Raw genomic sequence first — 21,740 nt, 5'->3', positions numbered from 1 at the left:
CCGCTTCTGGCAAACCAGAGCAGCACATGGAAACGCCGTTTACCTTCCTGCTGTAGCGGTTCCTATTTATCTACTTGCATTTTGACATGCTTTCGAACTGCTAGGTTGGCAGGAGCTGGGACCAAGCAACGGGAGCTCACCCCGTCACAGGGATTTGAACCGCCGACCTTCTGATCAGCAAGCCCTAGGCTCAGTGCATAGCTGCCAAGTTTTCGCTTTTCTCGCGAGGAAGCCTATTCAGCATAAGGGAAAATCCCTGTAAAAAAGGGATAACTTGGCAGCTATGGCTCAGTGGTTTAACCACAGCGCCACCTGGGTCCCACTGGGTCAGGTTGTATAGATGTGTAAATAAAACCATATATCATAAAGACACTGCAATCCCCACAGACCCTCATTTCAAGGAAACCAAACTCTGTGGAAGTGGCAGGACCTCTGGAGTCTCTCGCAGCTTGGAGACTGGGATGCATGCAGCAATGGAAGCCTATATCATCCAGGGCCATTCATTTCAATGGGTCTACTCCAAATAGGGAGAACACTGGCTAGAACACGGAGTAAGCTGTGGCAATGGGGTGCATAAGAAACATGAAATTGGGACTCCTGCTAGCAATGAGCTTAGGTGCTGCGCAACTCTGGAGCAGCAAGTTGGTGAGCCTGCGACCCGCAAATTCCCCCCAAATTGGGAGGTGAGCAATATCTGGACACAGCGACTGGCAGCTATGAAGCGGTGTAGCCAAAGCACCTCCTGCACCCACCCCATTCTCTTTGAAGCACCTTGAGCAGCTTGATTTCATGCTGCAGTGTGAGACGGGCCAGCCTAGGTCTCGCAGGGTGCAATAACAAGCCACGTGGCTAAAGCCAGGCCTTACCTTTCGGTACTCAGCCTTCGGCACCTGGTATCCCCCCGGGCCGAGAGACAACGAAATGGAAGTGTGGAAGAATGGAGAAAGAAAATGGGGAGGGAAATAAGCACGAGGAGGGGAGGGGGAAACAGAGAAAACAGAAAAGAAACGTGTGAAGAATGGAATGGAGACATTTTGTCTGAGCAGTGTGGGTGCCAAAGGGTTAAGGGTGGGCTCAACATTCTGAACATAAAAAGCAGACAAATCAGATTCTTGGGGATATTATTATTATTAATATTATTATTATTCTGCCTTTTCCCCCAGACTCAAGGCGGTTTACATAAATTTAAGGAACACAGATAAAATACAAAAAGCTAACGCCATTGAAAAGTAATTGAACTCTAATAGAATTAAAGCAATTCAAAGAACGAATCTATTAAAATGCAGGTAATAAAAACAGTGCAGCACACTATTAAAAGTGCTGAATCCAGCTAAGTCAGGAGGCAAGGTAATGAACCAGAACAGATCTTCATAGCTCAGCTGGTAGAGCGTGAGATTCTTAATCTCAGGGTCGTGGGTTCAAGCCCCACGTTGGGTGTAAGATTCCTGTATTGCAGGGGGTTGGGATAGATGACCCCTCAGGGTCCCTTCCAACACAGAATCAATTATGTGATTCTATGGCTTCAATGGGTCTACTCCGAATGGGATTAGCACTGGGAAGCAGGATGCCGCCCCAAAAGACTGGTGGCAATATTAGCAGTTACAAGGGCAGCAAGGCTCTGCCTCGCTTCATTCTAACAGCTCTGAAACAGGTTGAAATTCAACAGATGTGGTTCTCCCCCCAAAAAACTTTTTGGGAGGGGTGAAGTTTTTTTTTAATTTCATTTTATATTGTATACAATACAGAGAGAACAGATGAAATTTTAAAAGACTATAACAATTACAGTAGTCCCACAACATACATGTATTTAACTTGTCTGTGTTCAGATTTAAGTGTTTGGCTATATATATATATATATACCCTGTTTCTCATATTTTAAGACATACCCATAAAATAAGCCATAGCAGGATTTTTAAGCATTCAAGGAATATAAGCCATACCCCGAAAATAAGACATAGTGATAGGCGCAGCAGCAATGCCGGCCGTGGCAGGAGGAGGAGGAAAAAAATAAGACATCCCTTGAAAATAAGCCATAGTGTGTTTTTTGAGGAAAAAAATAAATATAAGACATGTCTTATAATATGAGAAACACGGGTATATATATATAATTGAAAAGTGCGTGGGAAAGGGGTTGGCGTCCAGGAGAAAAGACTTTGGCGATCTTTGGTGCCACCCAATGTGTTTTGACTGTACCTGATTTGGGCTTTAAGCACAGTCTTCGCAATCTAACCCCCGTGCTAAGTTGCGGGCTGACTGTATCGAACACAGAATAAGTCGAGTAGCACCTGGGTTAAAAGAACGAAGTCCCTTGTAAAGACTACTGATCATCAGGTATCACTCCAGACTCACCAGGCTTGTGATTCACTAGGTTGTGTTGAAACACCAGGTTGTGTTGAAACTGTTTGTATATGAAATAAAGGGATGGCAAATCATATAAAAAGTGTCTGTCGAAATCTCCAGTTATGTGTGATTTTCTCCATTGCGGATACATTCCAGAGTGAGCGGTACTGAGCGCCCAGTGTAAGATTTGGAGCTGATTTCCATCAAGCTGGAAAGAGCAGGAGGCTCTTAATCTCAGCGTTGTGGGTTCGAATTCCACATTTGGCAAAATATTCCTGTGGTGCAGGGGGCCGGACTAGATGACACTTGGGGTCCCCTCCAACCCTGCAATTCTATGACTATTCCAGCTGCCAAGATCATATATAAGACCAATTCATTTGGCACTATTTCTACAATGGTTGTTTCCCATTGGCAGTAAGTTGCTTTCGGTTGCGCTGGGCAAAATAAAGCAAATTCCATAAATAAATAAAAAAATAAGAATAAAGGTAAAGGGGCCCCTGACCATTAGGTCCAGTCGTGACCGACTCTGGGGTTGCGGCGCTCATCTCGCATTATTGGCCGAGGGAGCCGGCATACAGATTCCAAGTCATGTGGCCAGCATGACAAAGCCGCTTCTGGCGAACCAGAGCAGCACATGAAAACGCCGTTTACCTTCCCGCTGTAGCGGTTCCTATTTATCTACTTGCATTTTGACGTGCTTTCGAACTGCTAGGTTGGCAGGAGCTGGGACTGAGCAACAGGAGCTCATCCCGTTGCAGGGATTTGAACCGCCAACCTTCTGATCAGCAAGCTCACAGCGCCACCTGGGTCCCTAAAATAAGAATAATCACCCCCAAATCTTGACCCTCTGCTTAAGTAGGGCTGCCATATGTCTGGACATTACCGGGACTTCAAAGGCAGAATTGACATGGGGGGACAGACAACAACAAATTTTGGGGTGACCTAAAAACAGGGGGTTTCCTTTAATAATAATAAAAAGCTTAACAGTTTTGAGGTCTTCCCAGTGCTTTTTTCTGGGGGGACACAGGGGGACGCCTACCCCTAAACATTTTGTGAATCTTTGTACTTTTGTCCATTTATTTCCCCCGATTTGAACTATAAAATGGTGGTTTTCTTGAGTCAAAATGGGAGTACCCCTAAACAGTTTTAAAGGAAAAAAAGCACTGGGTCTTTCTAAAAAAAACGTTGAACAACTTTTGGGGTGTCCTGGTTTGTTTACTTTTGGGGATATGGCAACCTTAGTTCAAGATTCGGCCAAAGCTTCAGGCTGCATCCAGCCAGAAGCTTACAAGCAACAAATTAAGAGTTCGCCTAAATGGACGCGCCGGCCCTGTTTGGAGGTGAAGGGGTGTGACCTCTCAGAGGCTGCCCCTTTCGCCCCCCCATCCCCTGGCACAGCCCCCCCCCCCTGGACTGTGGCTGGGCCAGCGAGCCGCCCCCCTCCTCCCTCGTTAGCCCACTTTCGCTGTTCCGCGGGAGATTGTGCCTTCCTTTGTCACTTTCCGCTCCGCTGCTCGCCTCCCTCTCCCCCTCGCCCTCCGTTTTTAATAGGTTCATTCGACGCTACACTTTCCTTTATTATTTGACAAATGGGATAAATGGAAAAAAGCACTCAGTGTGGTCTAAATGGAAAAGCAGGGGAGGGCAGGAGCGGGGGGGGGGGAGAGAGAGAGAGGGAGAAGAGAAGGGGCCCCGAAACCACCAGCGCGCACGACACAGCCTTCTGGAGAGATGCAATTCTCCGTGACATTTTGCTTTCAATTAAAATAGAGGAAAGAAGAAGATATTTGAAAAATAAATAAAAATAAAACAGGCCAGGGGGAAAAAAAATCCCATCACGCACATCATTCAGGGCCTTTTTCTCCCTACAGCTCTGCAGGTGGAGAAGCTTTTCTTCTTTGGGGGCAATCTTCGTTGGGGGGCGGGGACACACACACACACACACACACACACACACACGTGCAAGCAGGGGGAGGAGCCAGAGACAAAAGTGGGCGGTGCAATTTACACAGGCTATACCCCTGCCCGTTGGACTAAATTCTGCACTCGCTGGTGTCCCTCTCTATCCCCCACGCAGAGAGGCAAGGGTGTGTGTGATCAGAGTTCAAGCATATATTCCCAGTCCAGCAGAAACCCTCCAGGAGGATGCAAAGCGGGGCTGGTGAGGGGTGTGGCCTGGTGGGAGCTCTGAGGGCCAGGTAGAGTGACCTGGAGGGCCACATTGAGCCCACAGGCACTGAGCTTTCCCCACCGCCACCTGCTGGAGTTCGTGATTGCACACGAAAAGTGAGGGTTTGATATGCAAGAGGTGCGTCGTCCCCACAGTAAACAGCCCTCTACAAGCACTCTAAATGACTGATCAGGTGTTTAGTGAAATGCAGAGGGTTTTTTAAGAGGTGCCCTGTTCTTCCTCCGCCAATTAAACGCTTCTGCCCAGCACAAACCAGCCTATTCTCTCTCCCCTCCTTCCTCTCCTTATCCTCCCGCACTGCTGCCGCAAAGGGTTGCCAACTTCTTTAACCGCCCCTGAACAAAAGCATCCCCTGCGGGAAAGGTTCATTCCCCACTCCATCACCAGTTCTCCTTCAATGATCCGATGAGCGACAGCATGATGGAATATAGGCAGTCCGGTCCAGCAAGGCTCTGCTCAATTTTCTTACACTCTTATCATTCTTTTTTTTTAAAAAAAAAAACTAAAAAAAAACTAAAGCTCTAAAATGTACATTAAAAAGAAATAAAAATCTCAGATTGCCCAGAATGATCCATCAAACACAGATTATCGAGGCAGGAAAGGAGGAGAAAGGGGGAACCCCCCCCCCATCTATACAAGCTGTTCTTTCAATGTCTTCTTTGATGCATTAACCCTTTTGTCGGAGGGAGGTAAACAAACGGCCCAACTTCTCTGTATACATCAAGGGAAAAGGTTCCTGGGGATCAAAAGGGATATGAGCGATACATCTTTTGATAGTGGGAAGATAAGACGAACTGGTTATTTTCCAAGGCTGGGAGGAGCACGGGAAAGAGAGAGATTAGCCGTGATGGAGAGATGGCTGTACAGGAAATCATATCTGGAGACAGCGAGGGAATATAAAGAGAATGGAGCAGACAGGCCTGAGATTTTCATTTCAACTGAGTCTTACAACCAGCCAAGTCCCCGAACGAGAGAAGTTCACAAAGAAATAAATGAAAGGATGAAAAGCTTGAGCGTGACCTAACTTGCAGAGGAGGTCGCTTGCTGCCTCCCTGCTTGAGTGCCTGTCCGCTTGGTCATGGGCCTCCTTCCCTTCACAAGAACATAAAAGCAGCCCTGCTGGGTGAGGACGGAGGCCCACATATAGCACGTCATTCTGTTACCCAAAGCGGCCAATCAAATGCCTCCTATCAACCTATCAAGCAAGGCGTGAGGGGAGCCGGCGCCTCCCACTGCCAATCTCCAGATCCTGGAGGTACGTAGTATACAGCCCTTGCAATTGGTAGCCATTGATAGCTACACCCAGCATGAGTTTCCTTAATCCGCTTTAAAGTCAACCCGGCTATCAGCCCTTACAACACCTTGTGGCAGGGAGTTCCAAAGCTATTAAACTACGTGCTGCTGTGTGAAGTAGTTGGGAATGTAAAAAGCTGTCTTATACTGAGTCAGACTGGTGCACCATCAAGTTCAGTATTGTCTACACTGACTGGCAGCAGCTCTCTGGTGTTTCAGGCAAGGGGGCTCTCCTAGCGCTATGTTGAAACAAGGACCTCAGAAACAAGGACCTCCGACAGTGGAGATAGCGTACAGCCATCATGGTTAATAGCCACAGAAAGCCTTATCCTCCTCCACAGACTGGTCCAATCCTGTATTAAAGCCATCTTGCTTTGGAGGCCATCACTAAACCTTGTGGGAGTGAGTTCCACAGTTTAACTGTGCCCCATGCGAAGAAGTTCTTCCTTTAGCATGTCCCGATTACTCCCAACATTCGGCTTTTGGATGGCCCTGAGTTCTAGTCTTACGAAAGGCAGGGTGAAAACAATTCTGCCAATCTGCTTCTTCCACTCTGTGCATTATCTGACACATCTCCATGGTCCCCTCTCACTTGCCTTACCCCCTAATTTAAAACACCCCAAATATTGCGAACTTTCCTGGGGCGCAGATGCTCTACCACTGAGCTACAGACAGAAGTTCTTCTTTCCCCCTCTTCTGAATCTCTTACCCTCCAGTCTTCATTGGATCAATGGCCCCTTGCTTCCCTGTCATGGAGAGCGAGCAAAATCTCTCTAACCACTTTCCCCGCCCACTGGCCCTAATTTTACTCTTCATATCCTCCCTTAATCCCGCTCAAACTAAAAAGCAGGTTGACCCTTCCTCACTGAGATGTAGCTCCAAGCTCTTTGATTGTTCTGGTTGTCGGCCCTTCCCAGTGTGGAGAGCCAGTGTGGTGTAGTGGTTAAGAGCGGTAGACTCGTAATCTGGGGAACCGGGTTCGTGTCTCTGCTCCTCCACATGCAGCTGCTGGGTGACCTTGGGCTAGTCACACTTCTTTGAAGTCTCTCAGCCCCACTCACCTCACAGAGTGTTTGTTGTGGGGGAGGAAGGGAAAGGAGAATGTTAGCCGCTTTGAGACTCCTTTGGGTAGTGATAAAGCGGGATATCAAATCCAAACTACTCTTCTTCTTCTTCTTCTTCTTCTTCTTCTTCTTCTTCTTCTTCTTCTTCTTCTTCTTCTTCTTCTTCTTCTTCTTCCCAAATTCCAAATTCTAAATTGGGACAGGGTTACTTTTGGGGTTGGCCCAGAGCCCATAGGAAGCCTAGTTGTGATTATATATCAAATGAATGTCTTGATCGGAATATTGCCAGGGGTCATCCCTTGAGATGCATCCAGGCAGAACAAGGTCATCCAAGGACACAAACCCCACAGTCCCAGTGGCCCAGCAAAGTTTTAAATCAGCGTCGGTCACAAACACATAAAGCAAATCGGTTTGGATTTCTCCCACCTCCTTCACCCACCCCATCCTCTTTGAAGCACCTTTACTTTCATTAATACACAGCACGCACACGCACACACACACACAAAACTTGTGGTTGGCATCCATTTGTCTCAAGAGACAATGGAGTGTGCCTCCCGGGGGTGAAGTCAAACAGCACTGGAGTGACCTCCCCGGGGTGATGTGGGATGGAACGCTGGGGCAGACAAGTCACAACAGTTCCTAGAGTGTCTACTAAGAGGAACTCACCTGGAGGAACACCTGACTAAGTTCAGTTTCCTCTTCCTCCAGACATGCAGATGAGATGGATTAGCTGGCAGATAAAAGCCCCTAGCCAGCAGCCATTCTCTCTCTTAGCCATCTCTTCTTCAATGGGAACACATCTCCAGAGAATCTCCAGTTAGGATGGTCCTCCCTCTCGGCCTGCTGCCAAGAGAGAGACCAGATGGAGCCTTACACTACTAAGTAGACTCCAAATGTACATATTTGTAGCTTTTCTACGTAAGCCTGCCTTTCTGAGATTATGCTGTTAACTCAGGATGAACCTGTAAGTAAACTCTATCTTATTTTATGAACACTGTGTTGTGCATTTCTTTTAAGAGGGACAAAGGGGATTTGCCAGGAAGTATAATATTGTTGTATAGGTTTTAACAAACCTGAACGCACACTTTTGCTGCACACAAAAGGGAAATGTCACTCTGCTGATATTGGAAGCTTGCTAACACAAGCTTGGATAGGATCTATCTAATAATATATCCTAATCCACATCCCTAACATTCCCACAGGCGCAAGCCTGGGCAGTGTGTATGGAGGTCCTGGGCTACCCAGGTGACAAGAAACACCTTGGCTTCGCCGGTGTGGCCCAAAGGAAAGCAGAACACCAGCTTGGCTGCAGGAACTGCTGGAAGGAGGCATACAAGGCACCATCCAACTGTTTTAGGGACTCCACGCCAGATTAAATGTAGCAAAACGGGCACCGTAATTTGTGAAAGGTGACCAGAACAAGACACCATCTCGAATTTCATCCATAATCATTGCAAAACACAGTGGTGTTGAGCAGGAACTTTCTTAGGGCAAAATATACTTTGAGACCCCTTCATGGATCAATGCCTTGTCGTGGCGAAGGGGCTTGAATAACTCAGAGAAGCTATGAGCTATGCCATGCAGGGCCACCCAAGATGGACAGGTCATAGTGGAGAGTTTTGACTAAACGTGATCCACCTGGAGAAGGAACTGGCAAGCCACTCCAGTATCCCTGCCAAGAAAACTCCATGGACAAAGACAACAGGCATATAAAAGTTATGACGCTGGAAGATGAGCCCCTCAGGTCGGAAGGCGTCCAACATGCTACTGAGGAAGAGCGGAGGACAAGTACAAGTAGATTCAGAGCTGATGAAGCGGCTGGGCCAAAGCCGAAAGGACGCTCAGTTGCGGATATGCCTGGAAGCGAAAGGAAAGTCCGATGCTGTAAAGAAAAATATTGCATAGGAACCTGGAATGTAAGAACCATGAGTGGAGGTAAGCTGGATGTGGTCAAAAATGAGATGACAAGAATAAATATCGACATCCTGGGCATCAGTGAACTAAAATGGAAGGGAATGGGCGAATTCAGTTCGGGTGACTATCATATCTACTACTGTGGGCAAGAATCCCGTAGTAGAAATGGAGTGGCCCTCATAGTCAACAAAAGAGTGGCAAAAGCTGTAATGGGATGCAATCTCAAAAATGACAGAATGATCTCGATACGAATCCAAGGCAGACCTTTTAACATCACAGTAATCCAAGTTTATGCACCAACTACCGGTGCTGAAGAAAGTGAAATTGACCAATTCTATGAAGACCTACAACACCTTCTAGAAATGACACCAAAGAAGGATGTTCTTCTCATTACAGGGGACTGGAATGCTAAAGTAGGGAATCAAGAGATAAAAGGAACAACTGGCAAGTTTGGCCTTGGAGTTCAAAATGAAGCAGGGCAAAGGCTAATAGAGTTCTGTCAAGAGAACAAGCTGGTCATCACAAACACTCTATTCCAACAACACAAGAGACTCTACACATGGATATCACCAAATGGACAGCATCGAAATCAGATTGATTATATTCTCTGCAGCCAAAGATGGAGAAGCTCTATACAGTCAGCAAAAACAATACCTGGAGCTGACTGTAACTCAGATCATCAGCTTCTTATAGCAAAATTCCAGCTTAAACTGAAGAAAGTAGGAAAAACCACTGGGCCAGTAAGATACAATCTGAATCAAATCCCTTATGAATACACAGTGGAAGTGAGGAACAGGTTTAAGGATTTAGATTTGGTGGACAGAGTGCCTGAAGAACTATGGATGGAGGCTCGTAACATTATACAGGAGGCAGCAATGAAAACCATCCCAAGGAAAAGGAAATGCAAGAAAGCAAAATGGCTGTCCAACGAGGCCTTACAAATAGCGGAGGAGAGGAGGCAAGCAAAATGCAAGGGAGATAGGGAAAGATACAGGAAACTGAATGCAGATTTCCAAAAAACAGCAAGGAGAGACAAGAGGGTCTTCTTAAATGAGCAATGCAAAGAAATAGAGGAAAACAATAGAATGGGGAAAACCAGAGATCTGTTCAAGAAAATTGGAGATATGAAAGGAACATTTCGTACAAAGATTACCATAATCAAGGACAAAAGTGGTAAGGACCTAACAGAAGCAGAAGACATCAAGAAGAGGTGGCAAGAATACACAGAGGAATTATACCAGAAAGATATGGAGGTCTCGTACACCTCAGGTAGTGTGGTTGCTGACCTTGAGCCAGACATCTTGGAGAGTGAAGTCAAATGGGCCTTAGAAAGCATTGCTAATAACAAGGCCAGTGGAAGTGATGATATTCCAGCTGAACTGTTTAAAATTTTAAAAGATGATGCTGTTAAGGTGCTACACCCAATATGCCAGCAAGTTTGGAAAACTCAGCAATGGCCAGAGGATTGGAGAAGATCAGTCTACATCCCAATTCCAAAGAAGGGCAGTGCCAAAGAGTGCTGCAACTACCGCACAATTGCGCTCATTTCACACGCTAGCAAGGTTATGCTTAAAATTCTACAAGGCAGGCTTAGGCAGTATGTGGACCGAGAACTCCCAGAAGTGCAAGCTGGATTTCGAAAGGGCAGAGGAACCAGAGACCAAATAGCAAACATGCGCTGGATTATGGAGAAAGCTAGAGAGTTCCAGAAAAACGTCTACTTCTGCTTCATTGACTATGCAAAAGCCTTTGACTGTGTCGACCACAGCAAACTATGGCAAGTTCTTAAAGAAATGGGAGTGCCTGATCACCTCATCTGTCTCCTGAGAAATCTCTATGTGGGACAAGAAGCTACAGTTAGAACTGGATATGGAACAACTGAGTGGTTCAAAATTGGGAAAGGAGTACGACAAGGTTGTATATTGTCTCCCTGCTTATTTAACTTATATGCAGAATTCATCATGCGAAAGGCTGGACTAGATGAATCCCAAGCCGGAATTAAGATTGCTGGAAGAAATATCAACAACCTCAGATATGCAGATGACACAACCTTGATGGCAGAAAGCGAGGAGGAATTAAAGAACCTTTTAATGAGGGTGAAAGAGGAGAGCGCAAAATATGGTCTGAAGCTCAACATCAAAAAAACCAAGATCATGGCCACTGGTCCCATCACCTCCTGGCAAATAGAAGGGGAAGAAATGGAGGCAGTGAGAGATTTTACTTTCTTGGGCTCCTTGATCACTGCAGATGGTGACAGCAGTCACGAAATTAAAAGACGCCTGCTTCTTGGGAGAAAAGCAATGACAAACCTAGACAGCATCTTAAAAAGCAGAGACATCACCTTGCCGACAAAGGTCCGTATAGTTAAAGCTATGGTTTTCCCAGTAGTGATGTATGGAAGTGAGAGCTGGACCATAAAGAAGGCTGATCGCCGAAGAATTGATGCTTTTGAATTATGGTGCTGGAGGAGACTCTTGAGAGTCCCATGGACTGCAAGAAGATCAAACCTATCCATTCTTAAGGAAATCAGCCCTGAGTGCTCCCTGGAAGGACAGATCGTGAAGCTGAGGCTCCAATACTTTGGCCACCTCATGAGAAGAGAAGAATCCTTGGAAAAGACCCTGATGTTGGGAAAGATTGAGGGCACTAGGAGAAGGGGACGACAGAGGACAAGATGGTTGGACAGTGTTCTCGAAGCTACGAACATGAGTTTGACCAAACTGCGGGAGGCAGTGCAAGACAGGAGTGCCTGGCGTGCTCTGGTCCATGGGGTCACGAAGAGTCGGACACGACTAAACGACTAAACAACAACAACAACATACTTTGAGACCGCAGGAAGTATGGGCTAATCCAGCAACTCCCAAACTTTTTGGGGGTCCCACACCCTTGGTTCCTCAGCCCAGTATACCTGAAGGAGCATCTCCACCTCCATTGTTCAGCCCGGACACTAAGGTCCAGCGCCAAGGGCTTTCTGGCAGTTCCCTCCCTGCGAGAAGTGAGCTTACAGGGAACCAGGCGGAGAGCCTTCTCAGTGGTGGCGCCCGCCCTGTGTAACGCTCTCCCATCAGATGTCAAGGGAATAAACAACTATCTGACTTTTAAAATACATCTGAAGCCAGCCCTGTTTAGGGAAGCTTTTAATGTTTGATGTTTTATTGTGTTTTTAATATTCTGTCGGGAGCCACCCAGAGAGGCTGGGGAAACCCAGCTAGATGGGCGGGGTATACATAATGAATTATTATAATTATATATTATTATTCCATAAACTCACCCCCAGTGCTCGCCACCCTATAAAAATATTATTCAGAATAGCGGGTTTCACGGCCCACAAAGGAAAACGATAGAACAGTAAAATTCAAAACAGTAACAATTAATTGCTCATCGATTCAAAATCCAGTTAAAACTATGTAGTGTGATTAATTCAACAAAATGGATGAACTTGGTGCTGTGATACCAGCTTTTCGAAGTCTGATAGCATTTACACCAGGGGTTCCCAAACTAAGGCCCGGGGGCCGGATGCGGCCCAATCGCCTTCTAAATCTGGCCCGCGGATGGTTCGGAAATCAGCATGTTTTTACATGAGTAGAATGTGTTCTTTTATTTAAAATGCATCTCTGGGTTATTTGTGGGGCCTGCCTGGTGTTTTTACATGAATAGAATGTGTTCTTTTATTTAAAATGCATCTCTGGGTTATTTGTGGGGCCTGCCTGGTGTTTTTACATGAATAGAATGTGTTCTTTTATTTAAAATGCATCTCTGGGTTATTTGTAGGGCATATATATTTTTCTAAATATAGTCCAGCCCCCCACAAGGTCTGAGGGACAGTGGACCGGCCCCCTGCTGAAAAAGTTTGCTGACCCCTGATTTACACCTCCAGTGCCCCCCTGCCTCCCCCTTGCCCACCCCCAAAGGTAATCCTACTGCCCCCCCCCGGAAGCAGCAGCGCCCACTTTGGGAACCCAGCTCTCTTCCTCATCCAGCCATTCCCTGACACTGGGACATTTGGTCCCTTCTGATGCGGAGAGGCGGCTTGCCCACAGCTTGAGGAGGCACAATGTTGTGTCTCTGCATGAGTCACCTCTTCAGACAATTGGGCCAGCAGCTCAGGTAGAAAAATGGGGAGGTGTGGTCCACAGTGGCGGAGGAAGAGGAGTGCCGGGGGGAGCGCACCGCCCCTGGCAGCGCGATCCCGGTGGGGTGCCATCGCGGCTGCCCCCCGCCCATGCTGGGCACTACGCCCCCAGGACGCGTGCCAGCCCCGCCCCCGCCTGCTCTCCGCATGAAGCTCCACCACTGGTGGTCCCACTTGCAGATGGTGGGCAATCACACATTTGGAGAAGCAAAGATCACCAGTGTTGAAGCAATGATTCTTCAACATCAACTTGGTTGGACTGGTTATGTTGTTCGGATGCCTGATTATCATCTTCCAAAGTAACTACTCTATTCCAAACTGTAAAATGGAAAGCGTAATGCTGGTGGTCAACAAAAGAGGTTTAAAGACTGTCTCGAGGCAAATCTTTAAAAATGTAGTTACAGGTAGGTAGCCGTGTTGGTCTTATGTAGTCGAAACAAAATAAAACAATTTCTTCCAGTAGCACCTTAGAGACCAACTAAGTTTGTCATTGGTATGAGCTTTCGTGTGCATGCACGCTTCTTCAGATAGGTGCTACTGGAAGGAATTTTTTTATTTTGTTTCTTTAAAAATGTACAGTAGTATAAACACCCACAATTGGGAAACACACTGGGCTGCGAGCGCTCCAATGAGAGAACAGCCTTTACCAAAGGTGTCATGAGCTTTGAAACAAAATAAAAAAATTCCTTCAGTAGCACCTTAAAGACCAACTAAGTTTTTATTTTGGTATGAGCTTTCGTGTGCATGCATTTTATCTGATGAAGTGTGCATGCACACGAAAGCTCATACCAAAATAAAAACTTAGTTGGTCTTTAAGGTGCTACTGAAGGAATTTTTTTATTTTGTTTCGACTCAGACCAACACGGCTACCTACCTGTAACTAGAACTATGGGCTTTGAAGACACTCGAACTCAGGACGCAAGGGAGAAATGTGCTAAGAGGAAGGCATGCTTGGCAAATCCACATTGTGATCAACTCCCACCCGGAAACCCATGTCCCCACTGTGGAAGGACGTGTGGATCCAGAATTGGCCTCCACAGTCTCTTACGGACTTATTTTTAAAACCATGTTTATGGAAGACAATCGTACTTGGCTATGAGTGATCGCCAAAGAAGAAGAAGATCAGGGTGTTTGAGGGATGAATGCTTCCCTTTTTTAAAAAAAAATGCCTAGGATGCCTTTGAAAAATGTTGGCTTAGTCAATCTGAGAAGCGATGGCCATTCATGGCTGTTAAGAACAATAGATTTTGTTTCTTAACACCTTTAAGGCTCCTCTGCCCGCCCACCCACTCCCCGAAAGGAAAGGAAAATGGCAAGAGTTATTTATAAGCCAGTGCAACCCACGGCCAACCCCTACATAGCGATTATTTACTTGACGCTCCTGACCGCCTTGTCAGCTTATAAATGGGGCTGTTAAATGCTGCTAATCACGTCCTGCAAAAAATGGCTCTCTCTGGCGGCTGCATAATTGGCAGCCACTAGGTTTTCACCACCCCCTTCCTTTCCAATGCTCTTTTTTCATTTTGCAAAAAAGGGAAGAAAATATGATTTTTGAAAAACAGAGCTGTGCACAAGTTCCAGCTTTGCTTCTGCTAAGCTAGTGGCCATCACCTGGGAAAAGCATCCCGCACTCAGGATGGGAGGGGGGGGGCTTTCCAGTGATGTAGGGGGGGGTGGATACCGAAGCAGGGGTGGCCAAGTAGATGCAAAGGGTTGGTCCACGATAGGCGTTTCATTTTTATTCTTTCATTTTATATTTATTTTCTGTTATATTGCACAACGCAGACATATCTCGGATTGTTCCAGAGCAGCTTTCTCCAGGGAGCAAAAGCAGGCCCGTCATTGTTCCCCTTCCCTAGCCTAAGAACTTAAGAACGTAAGAATTTCCCTGCTGGATCAGGCCCATCCTGTTCTCGCAGAATCATAACGAACGGGAATTTGTCTCATAATAACAAAAACGAGCTTCTTTGAAAGCTGAATTCTGTAGACGTTGTGTCAAAGATAAGAACGAGGGAAGATGCCTGCTGGATCAGGCCAGGGACTCATCTAGCTCAGCGTCCTGCTCTCACAGTCTCCAACCAGATGCCTCTGGGAAGGCCACAGGCAGGATCCAAGCAAAAGAGCAAACTCCCCTCCTGTGTTTTCCAGTCACTGGCAGGGCCGTCTTAACCATAGGTGCCAGGGGTGCAGGGCACCCGGGCGCCAGGCTCTCAGGGGCGCCAGGCCAAGAGTCTGGGGCCCGAGAGTTGGAATCCGGAAAAGAGTCTGCCCGTCAGTCGGAGCGCCACGACGGGCTCTTCTGCTGCGGGCGGCTCTGTGCTGCAAGTTTGGGGGCAGGTGAGCCAGTGAGGTGCTGAGGTGGCCAGCCGGCTGCGTCCTCCTGCATGCCTGGGATTGACGTAGAACCGTGGAGAGCCCTGGTCACTGGTATTCAGAAGCATTGCTGCCTCCAGATGTGGAGGAAGAAAAGAGCAATCATGGCTAGGAGCCATTCAGCGATAGCCCTCTCCTCCTCCATGGATTTGTCTTAAACTTCTTTTAAAGCCATCTAGGTTAGTGACCATCATTGCCTCCTCCTGTAGGAGGGAGTTCCACAGTTTAACTATGTTTGTTTGTTCGTTTGTAGTATTTGTACCCTGCACTTTAGCCAAAAAGGCTCACACACACCAGCTTACATAAAATCAAGGCAAGACACTCCCTACCCGCAGGCAGACAATCTAAATTCAGTTTAAGGCTATATCAGAGTCAGACCCAGGGCTAGATTTAGTATAAGGCAGTTTCCTCTGTGCTGATTATGATGAGCCTTTAATACAGACCCAAAATGACTGTCATCTTGCTTTAATTTTACAGGGAGGGCCTTAGCTCGGTAACAGAGCTTAGCTAGGCGAACCCAGGTTCATTCTCAGGCTTCTCCAGATTGGGCTAGAAAAAGTTCCCTGTCTGAAACTCTGGAAAGCCTCTGCCAGCCAGTGTCAACAATATTGAGTTAGATGGCCTAACAGCCTGATGGCAAATAAGGCTGCTTCCTGTGTTCCTATTTGAATCAGTCCTTAATGAGGACTGGGATCTTTATTTTCAGGCAAAGGTCCGTAACCCAGTGAGCACAGTGGCGTAGCATGGGTTGCCATTGGGGGGCACAGACAGATGCCAAGTGGGGGCCTCTCTGCAGTCTCCCTGCCTCCTCTCCTGTCCCCCCAAAGCAGGCATCCCCAAACTGCGGCCCTCCAGATGTTTTGGCCTACAACTCCCATGATCCCTAGCTAAGAGGACCAGTGGTCAGGGATGATGGGAATTGTAGTCCAAAACATCTGGAGGGCTGAAGTTTGGGGATGCCTGCCCAAAAGGAAGCAGAGTTGCTTCCGTCCCACCTGGAAACGGTTCCTATCAGGGCTGGGCACCAGTGGCAGGGTGTGGAAGGGTTTTCCCAGCAGGGAGAGGGAAGCAGATGCAACCCCCCCAAAAAAAATTGCACCTGAGGCACTCACCCCTTTTGCTACACCACTGCTAGAGCACCTGCTTTGTGTGCAGAAGTTGCCAGGCTCAGTCCCAGGCATCTCCTCACTTGGACAGGGCAGGGGTCCCTCCTTTGACACCATGCCCACCCCACTCTTCCTAGCTGTATGAATCCCCCCCCCAACAAGCTATGCGGGGGGGGGGAGAGAAGACCACCACCTCCCCACGGCCACCTCTCTCGATTCAAATTCTGGCTCGAGCTTCCTCTCTGTGAAAGCAGAGGAAGGCGGCACAACCCCCCCAAAAAAATTATCCTCAGGAAGCGGGGTGTTGCAGAGTGTGGGTTGGGAAAAGCTATATCGACAAGAAAGGAAACAGAGGCGACAATTAAGGAACATGCTTTGGACGGGAAGGGAAATTACTCATCGTCGCACGCACACTCTGCCCCACTTTCCTAGCAATGTTGCCAACTTGATCCATCATTTTGGATGTGTACCGTACTTATCCGTGTATAAGACTAGGTTTTTTTCTTTAAAAATTACGCTGAAAAGTGGGGGTCGCCTTATACATGGATAGTGCACAGGGTGGACGTTTGATTGGTTGCTGCCATGGCTGTCAGCTGGTATTGGGCGTGTCATTGGTCGCTGCGTCAAGGGCTGCTATGGATTGGCTGACGCTGTGGAAACGGGGGGGGGGCAGTTGGCAGCTTCTGCCGACGATGGGACAGGCAAGAGGCAGATTTTGTGTCGCGTGCTGGTGAGCGAATTTCGGCAATCCCCCCTAAAAAAAGCTCAACAGCCATGTGCAATCTCTCCCCCCAAAAAAGCTCAACAACTCTGAGCCATCTCCCCCCATTTTCTTAAATTTGAGCCCCCCCCCAAAAAAAATAGGGGGCGTCTTATACATGGAAAAATACGGTAAGTCCACCTTCAAGGCCACAGTTTGGAGAGCGCCCAGATATCCGTAGGCCCACTCGCTCTACCACCACATGTTCACCGCTCTGCTAACTTTCTACATTTGTCTTCTTCAACTGGGGGGGGGGGACATACAGAGAGAAAGAAGCGGCAAGAAGAGCCACAGCTCTGGAGGGATGTTTCGTTTTGGGTTCCCCTCCTCCACCACCCCAGTTTAGACCATGTCGGGTGGCTTCCCCCCCCCCAAAGAAAATGTGTGGATTTTAGCACAAATTCCTCCTAATCTGCACATTTCTAGCTAAGATAAAACCAGCAGAGGTCCGAAAGGCATTGGGAACTGAGTATCCCGGACACAACCCCCCCCCAAAAGACTTACTTCAAGTCTGCATTACTGTAATGCGCTCTACCGCGGGGGGGGGATTCCCTTGCGCTCGATCCAGAAGCTGCAGTCAGTGCAGAATGCTGCAGCCTGATTGCTGACAGGAGTGGCGCCTTGTCAGTATATAACACCCAGGCTCAGAGAGCTGCAATGGTTCCCAATTAGCTACCTGGGCAAGTTCAAGGTGTTACTATTAGTATACAACCTGGGACCACAGGTTACCTGTGAGATCACCCTACCCCAAATATGCCTCCTTGACCAGTTTGCTCTGTGGACCTGGCCCAGCCCATAATACCCGTTTCACTTCTGTTACAATATTGATCTTTCAGTGTAGCGGCACATAATCTTTGGAACTCCTTGCCTGTTGATATCAGGCAGGCACCGTCACTGCAATCTTTTTGGCACCTACCCACATCTCTCGACTACTGATGTGTTTTAGTTTAATGCCGGCTATAATTTTCTGAATGTTTCCATTGTTTTTACTAATAATTTTTTTTGGGGGGGGGTTGTAAGCCGCTTGGAGGGGTTCTTTTACAATCGAGCGGCATGTAAATGCTATGAAATAATAAATAAAATAATGACAAGACACTGATCAAAGGCTGAACAACTACTGGCTAACAGGAGCCTCAAGAGTTCTGCAGGCGGCTCGATCGTTCCAGGCTGTCTATCTGAGTCACGGAAGGCTGATCCCTAGAGCACGGGTGTCAAACACAAGGCCCGGGGGCCAAATCCGGCCCGCCAGACCTCGTCATGTGGCCCGCCGAGCACCCCAGCCAGCGGGACCCAGCAGCGGGACCTTGCTGCTGAAGCGCCGCGCCGACAAAGCGCCGACAAACAGCTGGGGCCGGGGGGGGGGAGGCAGCCGGAGCAGCGCCGCACGGAGAGTCCCGAGCCTCTGCGACGCAGCAGTGCTCTGTAGCACTTTGAATCCTCCTCCTCCTGCCACGGCTCGGTGCCTGGAAACGGCTGCTGCTGCTGCTGCTGAAGCACAGACAAAGCACCCAGCAGCGCCGCGTGGAGGAGGAGGAGGATTCAAAGTGCTACAGAGCACTGCTGCGTCCCAGAGGCTCGGGACTCTCCGCACGGTGCTGCCGGGCACCGACCCGGCAAGCCGCCTCCTCCTCCTCTTGCCTCACCTCCTCCTCCTTCTGCTGCGGCTCAGCCTCATGAGCGTGCAACTCTGAGGCTTTACGCACTTCTCCTAAAACGGACACCCGCTGCCTCACGCTGCACGGGAAATGCTTTTTGCCCCTGGGTCCCTTCGCACTCTTTTCTGGCGCTGAATCAAGGCGGAGACCCCCCCTTCCCTTTCTTTCTTTCTCTCTCTCGTTCTTATTCTTTCTTTCCCTCTCCTTCCTTCCTTCTTTATCTCTGTCTTCTCTCCCTCTTTCTTTTTCTTTCCTTCTTAATCCCTTCCTTATTTCCTACTCTTCTTTCTCTCCCCTCTTTCCTTCCTTCCTCTCTCCCTCCTGCTCCCTCTTTTCTTCCTTTCTTCCTCCCTCCCTCCCCTCCCCTCCCCTGCCTCTCCCTCTCCTCAGAAACATAGGATGCTGCTTTATACTTCTGGCCCTTAAACCCTGGAACCAGGAGAGTCAACCTCAGCCAGTCCCTTTGGTGAAGGGTGGTGGCTCACTGGCAGAACATCTGTCCTGCATGCAGAAGGACCCCAGCATCTCCAGGTACTAGTAGCTCTGCAAAGGTCCTGCATGAAACCCTAGCGAGCCTCCACCACCCAGTGCAGTTACCAAAAATCATTTTTCAATAAATTGTACAATAATTGTACATTTGAATATCTACTTGCCATTATTCTGACTATGTTTCTGCTTTCAGAGCTAGTTATTACTTACATTATTACAAAAAAAAGTAATAATTGAATGCAGTGACAATAATTTATGATAATAAAGAGTGGACACATAGTCCTACATATACTCCGGCCCTTTGAGGGTGACCAAACTGCTGATGCGGCCCCCCGATGAATTTGAGTTTGACACCCCTGCCCTAGAGCAACACGTCTATTACCAGACACCCACCTTGGCTCTGTTGATAGTGCAGTGGAGAGCGTTGTTCTCTTGATCATACAGCAAGCTGAAATCTAATGTCCCCAGGGCAGCTGGAAGAGAATGAAAAGGAGACATGCTTTGAGGAGAGAAGTGTTTGCCCCTTTTTGAAACATAAAATCAAGCGGAGTGAGAACGACAGGGGAAAATCAAGTCAAAGAAAGGAACAAAAAGCTTTAGGGTTAGAGGATCCTTTTGGATCAACCTGATCTGCGCTCCCTAAACATTACGTAAGTTGAAACTCAAGCAGCCTTTGCAATTTGTGCTTTTTCCTGAATTTTGCAGTTCTGTAGGTACCTTTTTTTTTTGCAAAAAAATGCAAGGAGAATGTTGGGCAGCTAGCAGCACCAAAGGGTAGACTCCTCTTGAGCCTGGAGGCTCTACGTAGCTGTCATTGGCGAACAAGCACCGAGTTCAGGGTGCAAAGCTCATTTCCTGTTCCACCAAGAATTGAGATGTTTGCAAGTGAGTCTGCTTCTGGGCTTTCTGACAACATGTATCAGAGGCCAAAAGAATAAAAGGAGGTGGGGGAGAGGGAAAAACATGCAACATCTTTATCATATTGATGTGTGGAACTCTCCTCCACAAGATGTGATGATAGTCCTGGGCTTTACATTAAACAAACTTGTGGGGGTAGGTCTAACCAATGACTTAGTTACATGGAACATCAATGCTCAATGGAAGTCTACCTCTAAGTAATGAATGTTTGACATTCCACTGGATATATTCCTCTGTTGCAAGGATGGGGAACTTGTAGCTGTTCAGCTGCTATTTGACTACAACTCCACTAGAGGGGTAAGACAGGGCTGCTTGCTTGCCCCTGCCCTATTTAATTTCTATATTAACTCACTAGTGGCCCATATGACCAATGCTGCTTTCCACCCGCCAAAATTAGCAGGTAGAGCCTTGAATGTCCTCCTGTATGCGGATGACGCCGCCCTTTTAGCTACCTCCCCCATTGGGTTAAGGAGGATGCTTCGAGCTCTTCATGAATATGTGACCCAACACGAGCTCCATCTTAATTATGCCAAGACCAAAATAATGGTCTTTGCTGCTCGACCAAAACCTAATTTGTGGTCAATTAATGGTATTCCCATAGAGCAGGTTAGTTGCTTCAAATACCTGGGTCAGATAGTTCGATCAAACAGGTCCTTCTTGGCACACAGAGAATATATAGCCGCAAATGCTTCTAAAGCAGCTCTGTTGATTAGATCCCTGTACTCCAAGAAACAGGCACAAACAGTGGATGTTGCCCTGCGACTCTTTAAAATGAAAGTTCTCCCACTACTTTTGGTGGGCATTGCCTTGGGTACGCGTAGGGACTTTGTAAGATTGGAATCCATCCAATCACAATTCCTCAGGGCCATTCTCAGGATCCCCCCTTCTGTTGCGGGTGCGATCATGAGATTGGAGACCGGTTGCCAAGCCTTTACGTATGTGGCCCTGAAAGCGAAATTATGGCTATGGCTCAAACTATGTTTCAGACCGATGGGTTTGGCCCCCCTGATTCTGAGGGATAATTTTAAATCTCCATGGGAAAGGGAAGTGGTAGAGGAAGTGCAAAAGTGCGGTCTGTCCTCCCTTTATATTGAGTCCATGACGTTCAGTCGCGCTAAAGCGATGATCGCTCAGAGATTGGGGGATATCGCCAGACAGGAGGACATAGCCCGCGTGAAATCTGGGATGTTTTTAGGGGAGCAGGTGTATCGGTCTGCACCAGCCCGTTACCTGGCGGATATCCACTACGTGGAATACCGCAGACTACTTACTGCGGCTAGACTGAATGTCCTTGATTCGGCGGTTTTGAGGGGAAGATTTGGAGGAGTCCCATATGGTCAGAGAATGTGCCATTGTGCCTTGGGTGAGGTAGAATCCACAGAACACATTCTACTGAGTTGTCCCTTTTATAATGATTTAAGGCAATATCTTATAGACCCGTATTTATCTCAGTTTAGTTCCCGACCAAGAGAACGGCAGGCAGCATATTTGCTAAACAAGCCCAC

At 47.6% G+C, this 21,740-nt stretch overlaps 1 protein-coding gene across 1 annotated transcript in view; it reads right to left on the bottom strand.

The window, feature by feature from the left end:
• DOC2B (double C2 domain beta) overlaps positions 1 to 21,740 on the bottom strand; it is a 125,555-nt gene that overhangs the window by 73,054 nt on the left and 30,761 nt on the right. Inside the window, exon 2 of the mRNA XM_035139755.2 lies at positions 19,711 to 19,790. Coding sequence (XP_034995646.1) covers positions 19,711 to 19,790 — 80 coding nt within the window. The remainder of the gene's footprint in view (positions 1 to 19,710; positions 19,791 to 21,740) is intronic.

Source organism: Zootoca vivipara, chromosome 15 (genome assembly GCF_963506605.1).
Source record: "Zootoca vivipara chromosome 15, rZooViv1.1, whole genome shotgun sequence".
In the NCBI taxonomy this organism is placed as follows: Eukaryota; Metazoa; Chordata; class Lepidosauria; order Squamata; family Lacertidae; genus Zootoca; species Zootoca vivipara.
Note: the sequence above shows the minus strand (reverse complement) of the source record. Positions and strands in the feature narration are given on the sequence as shown.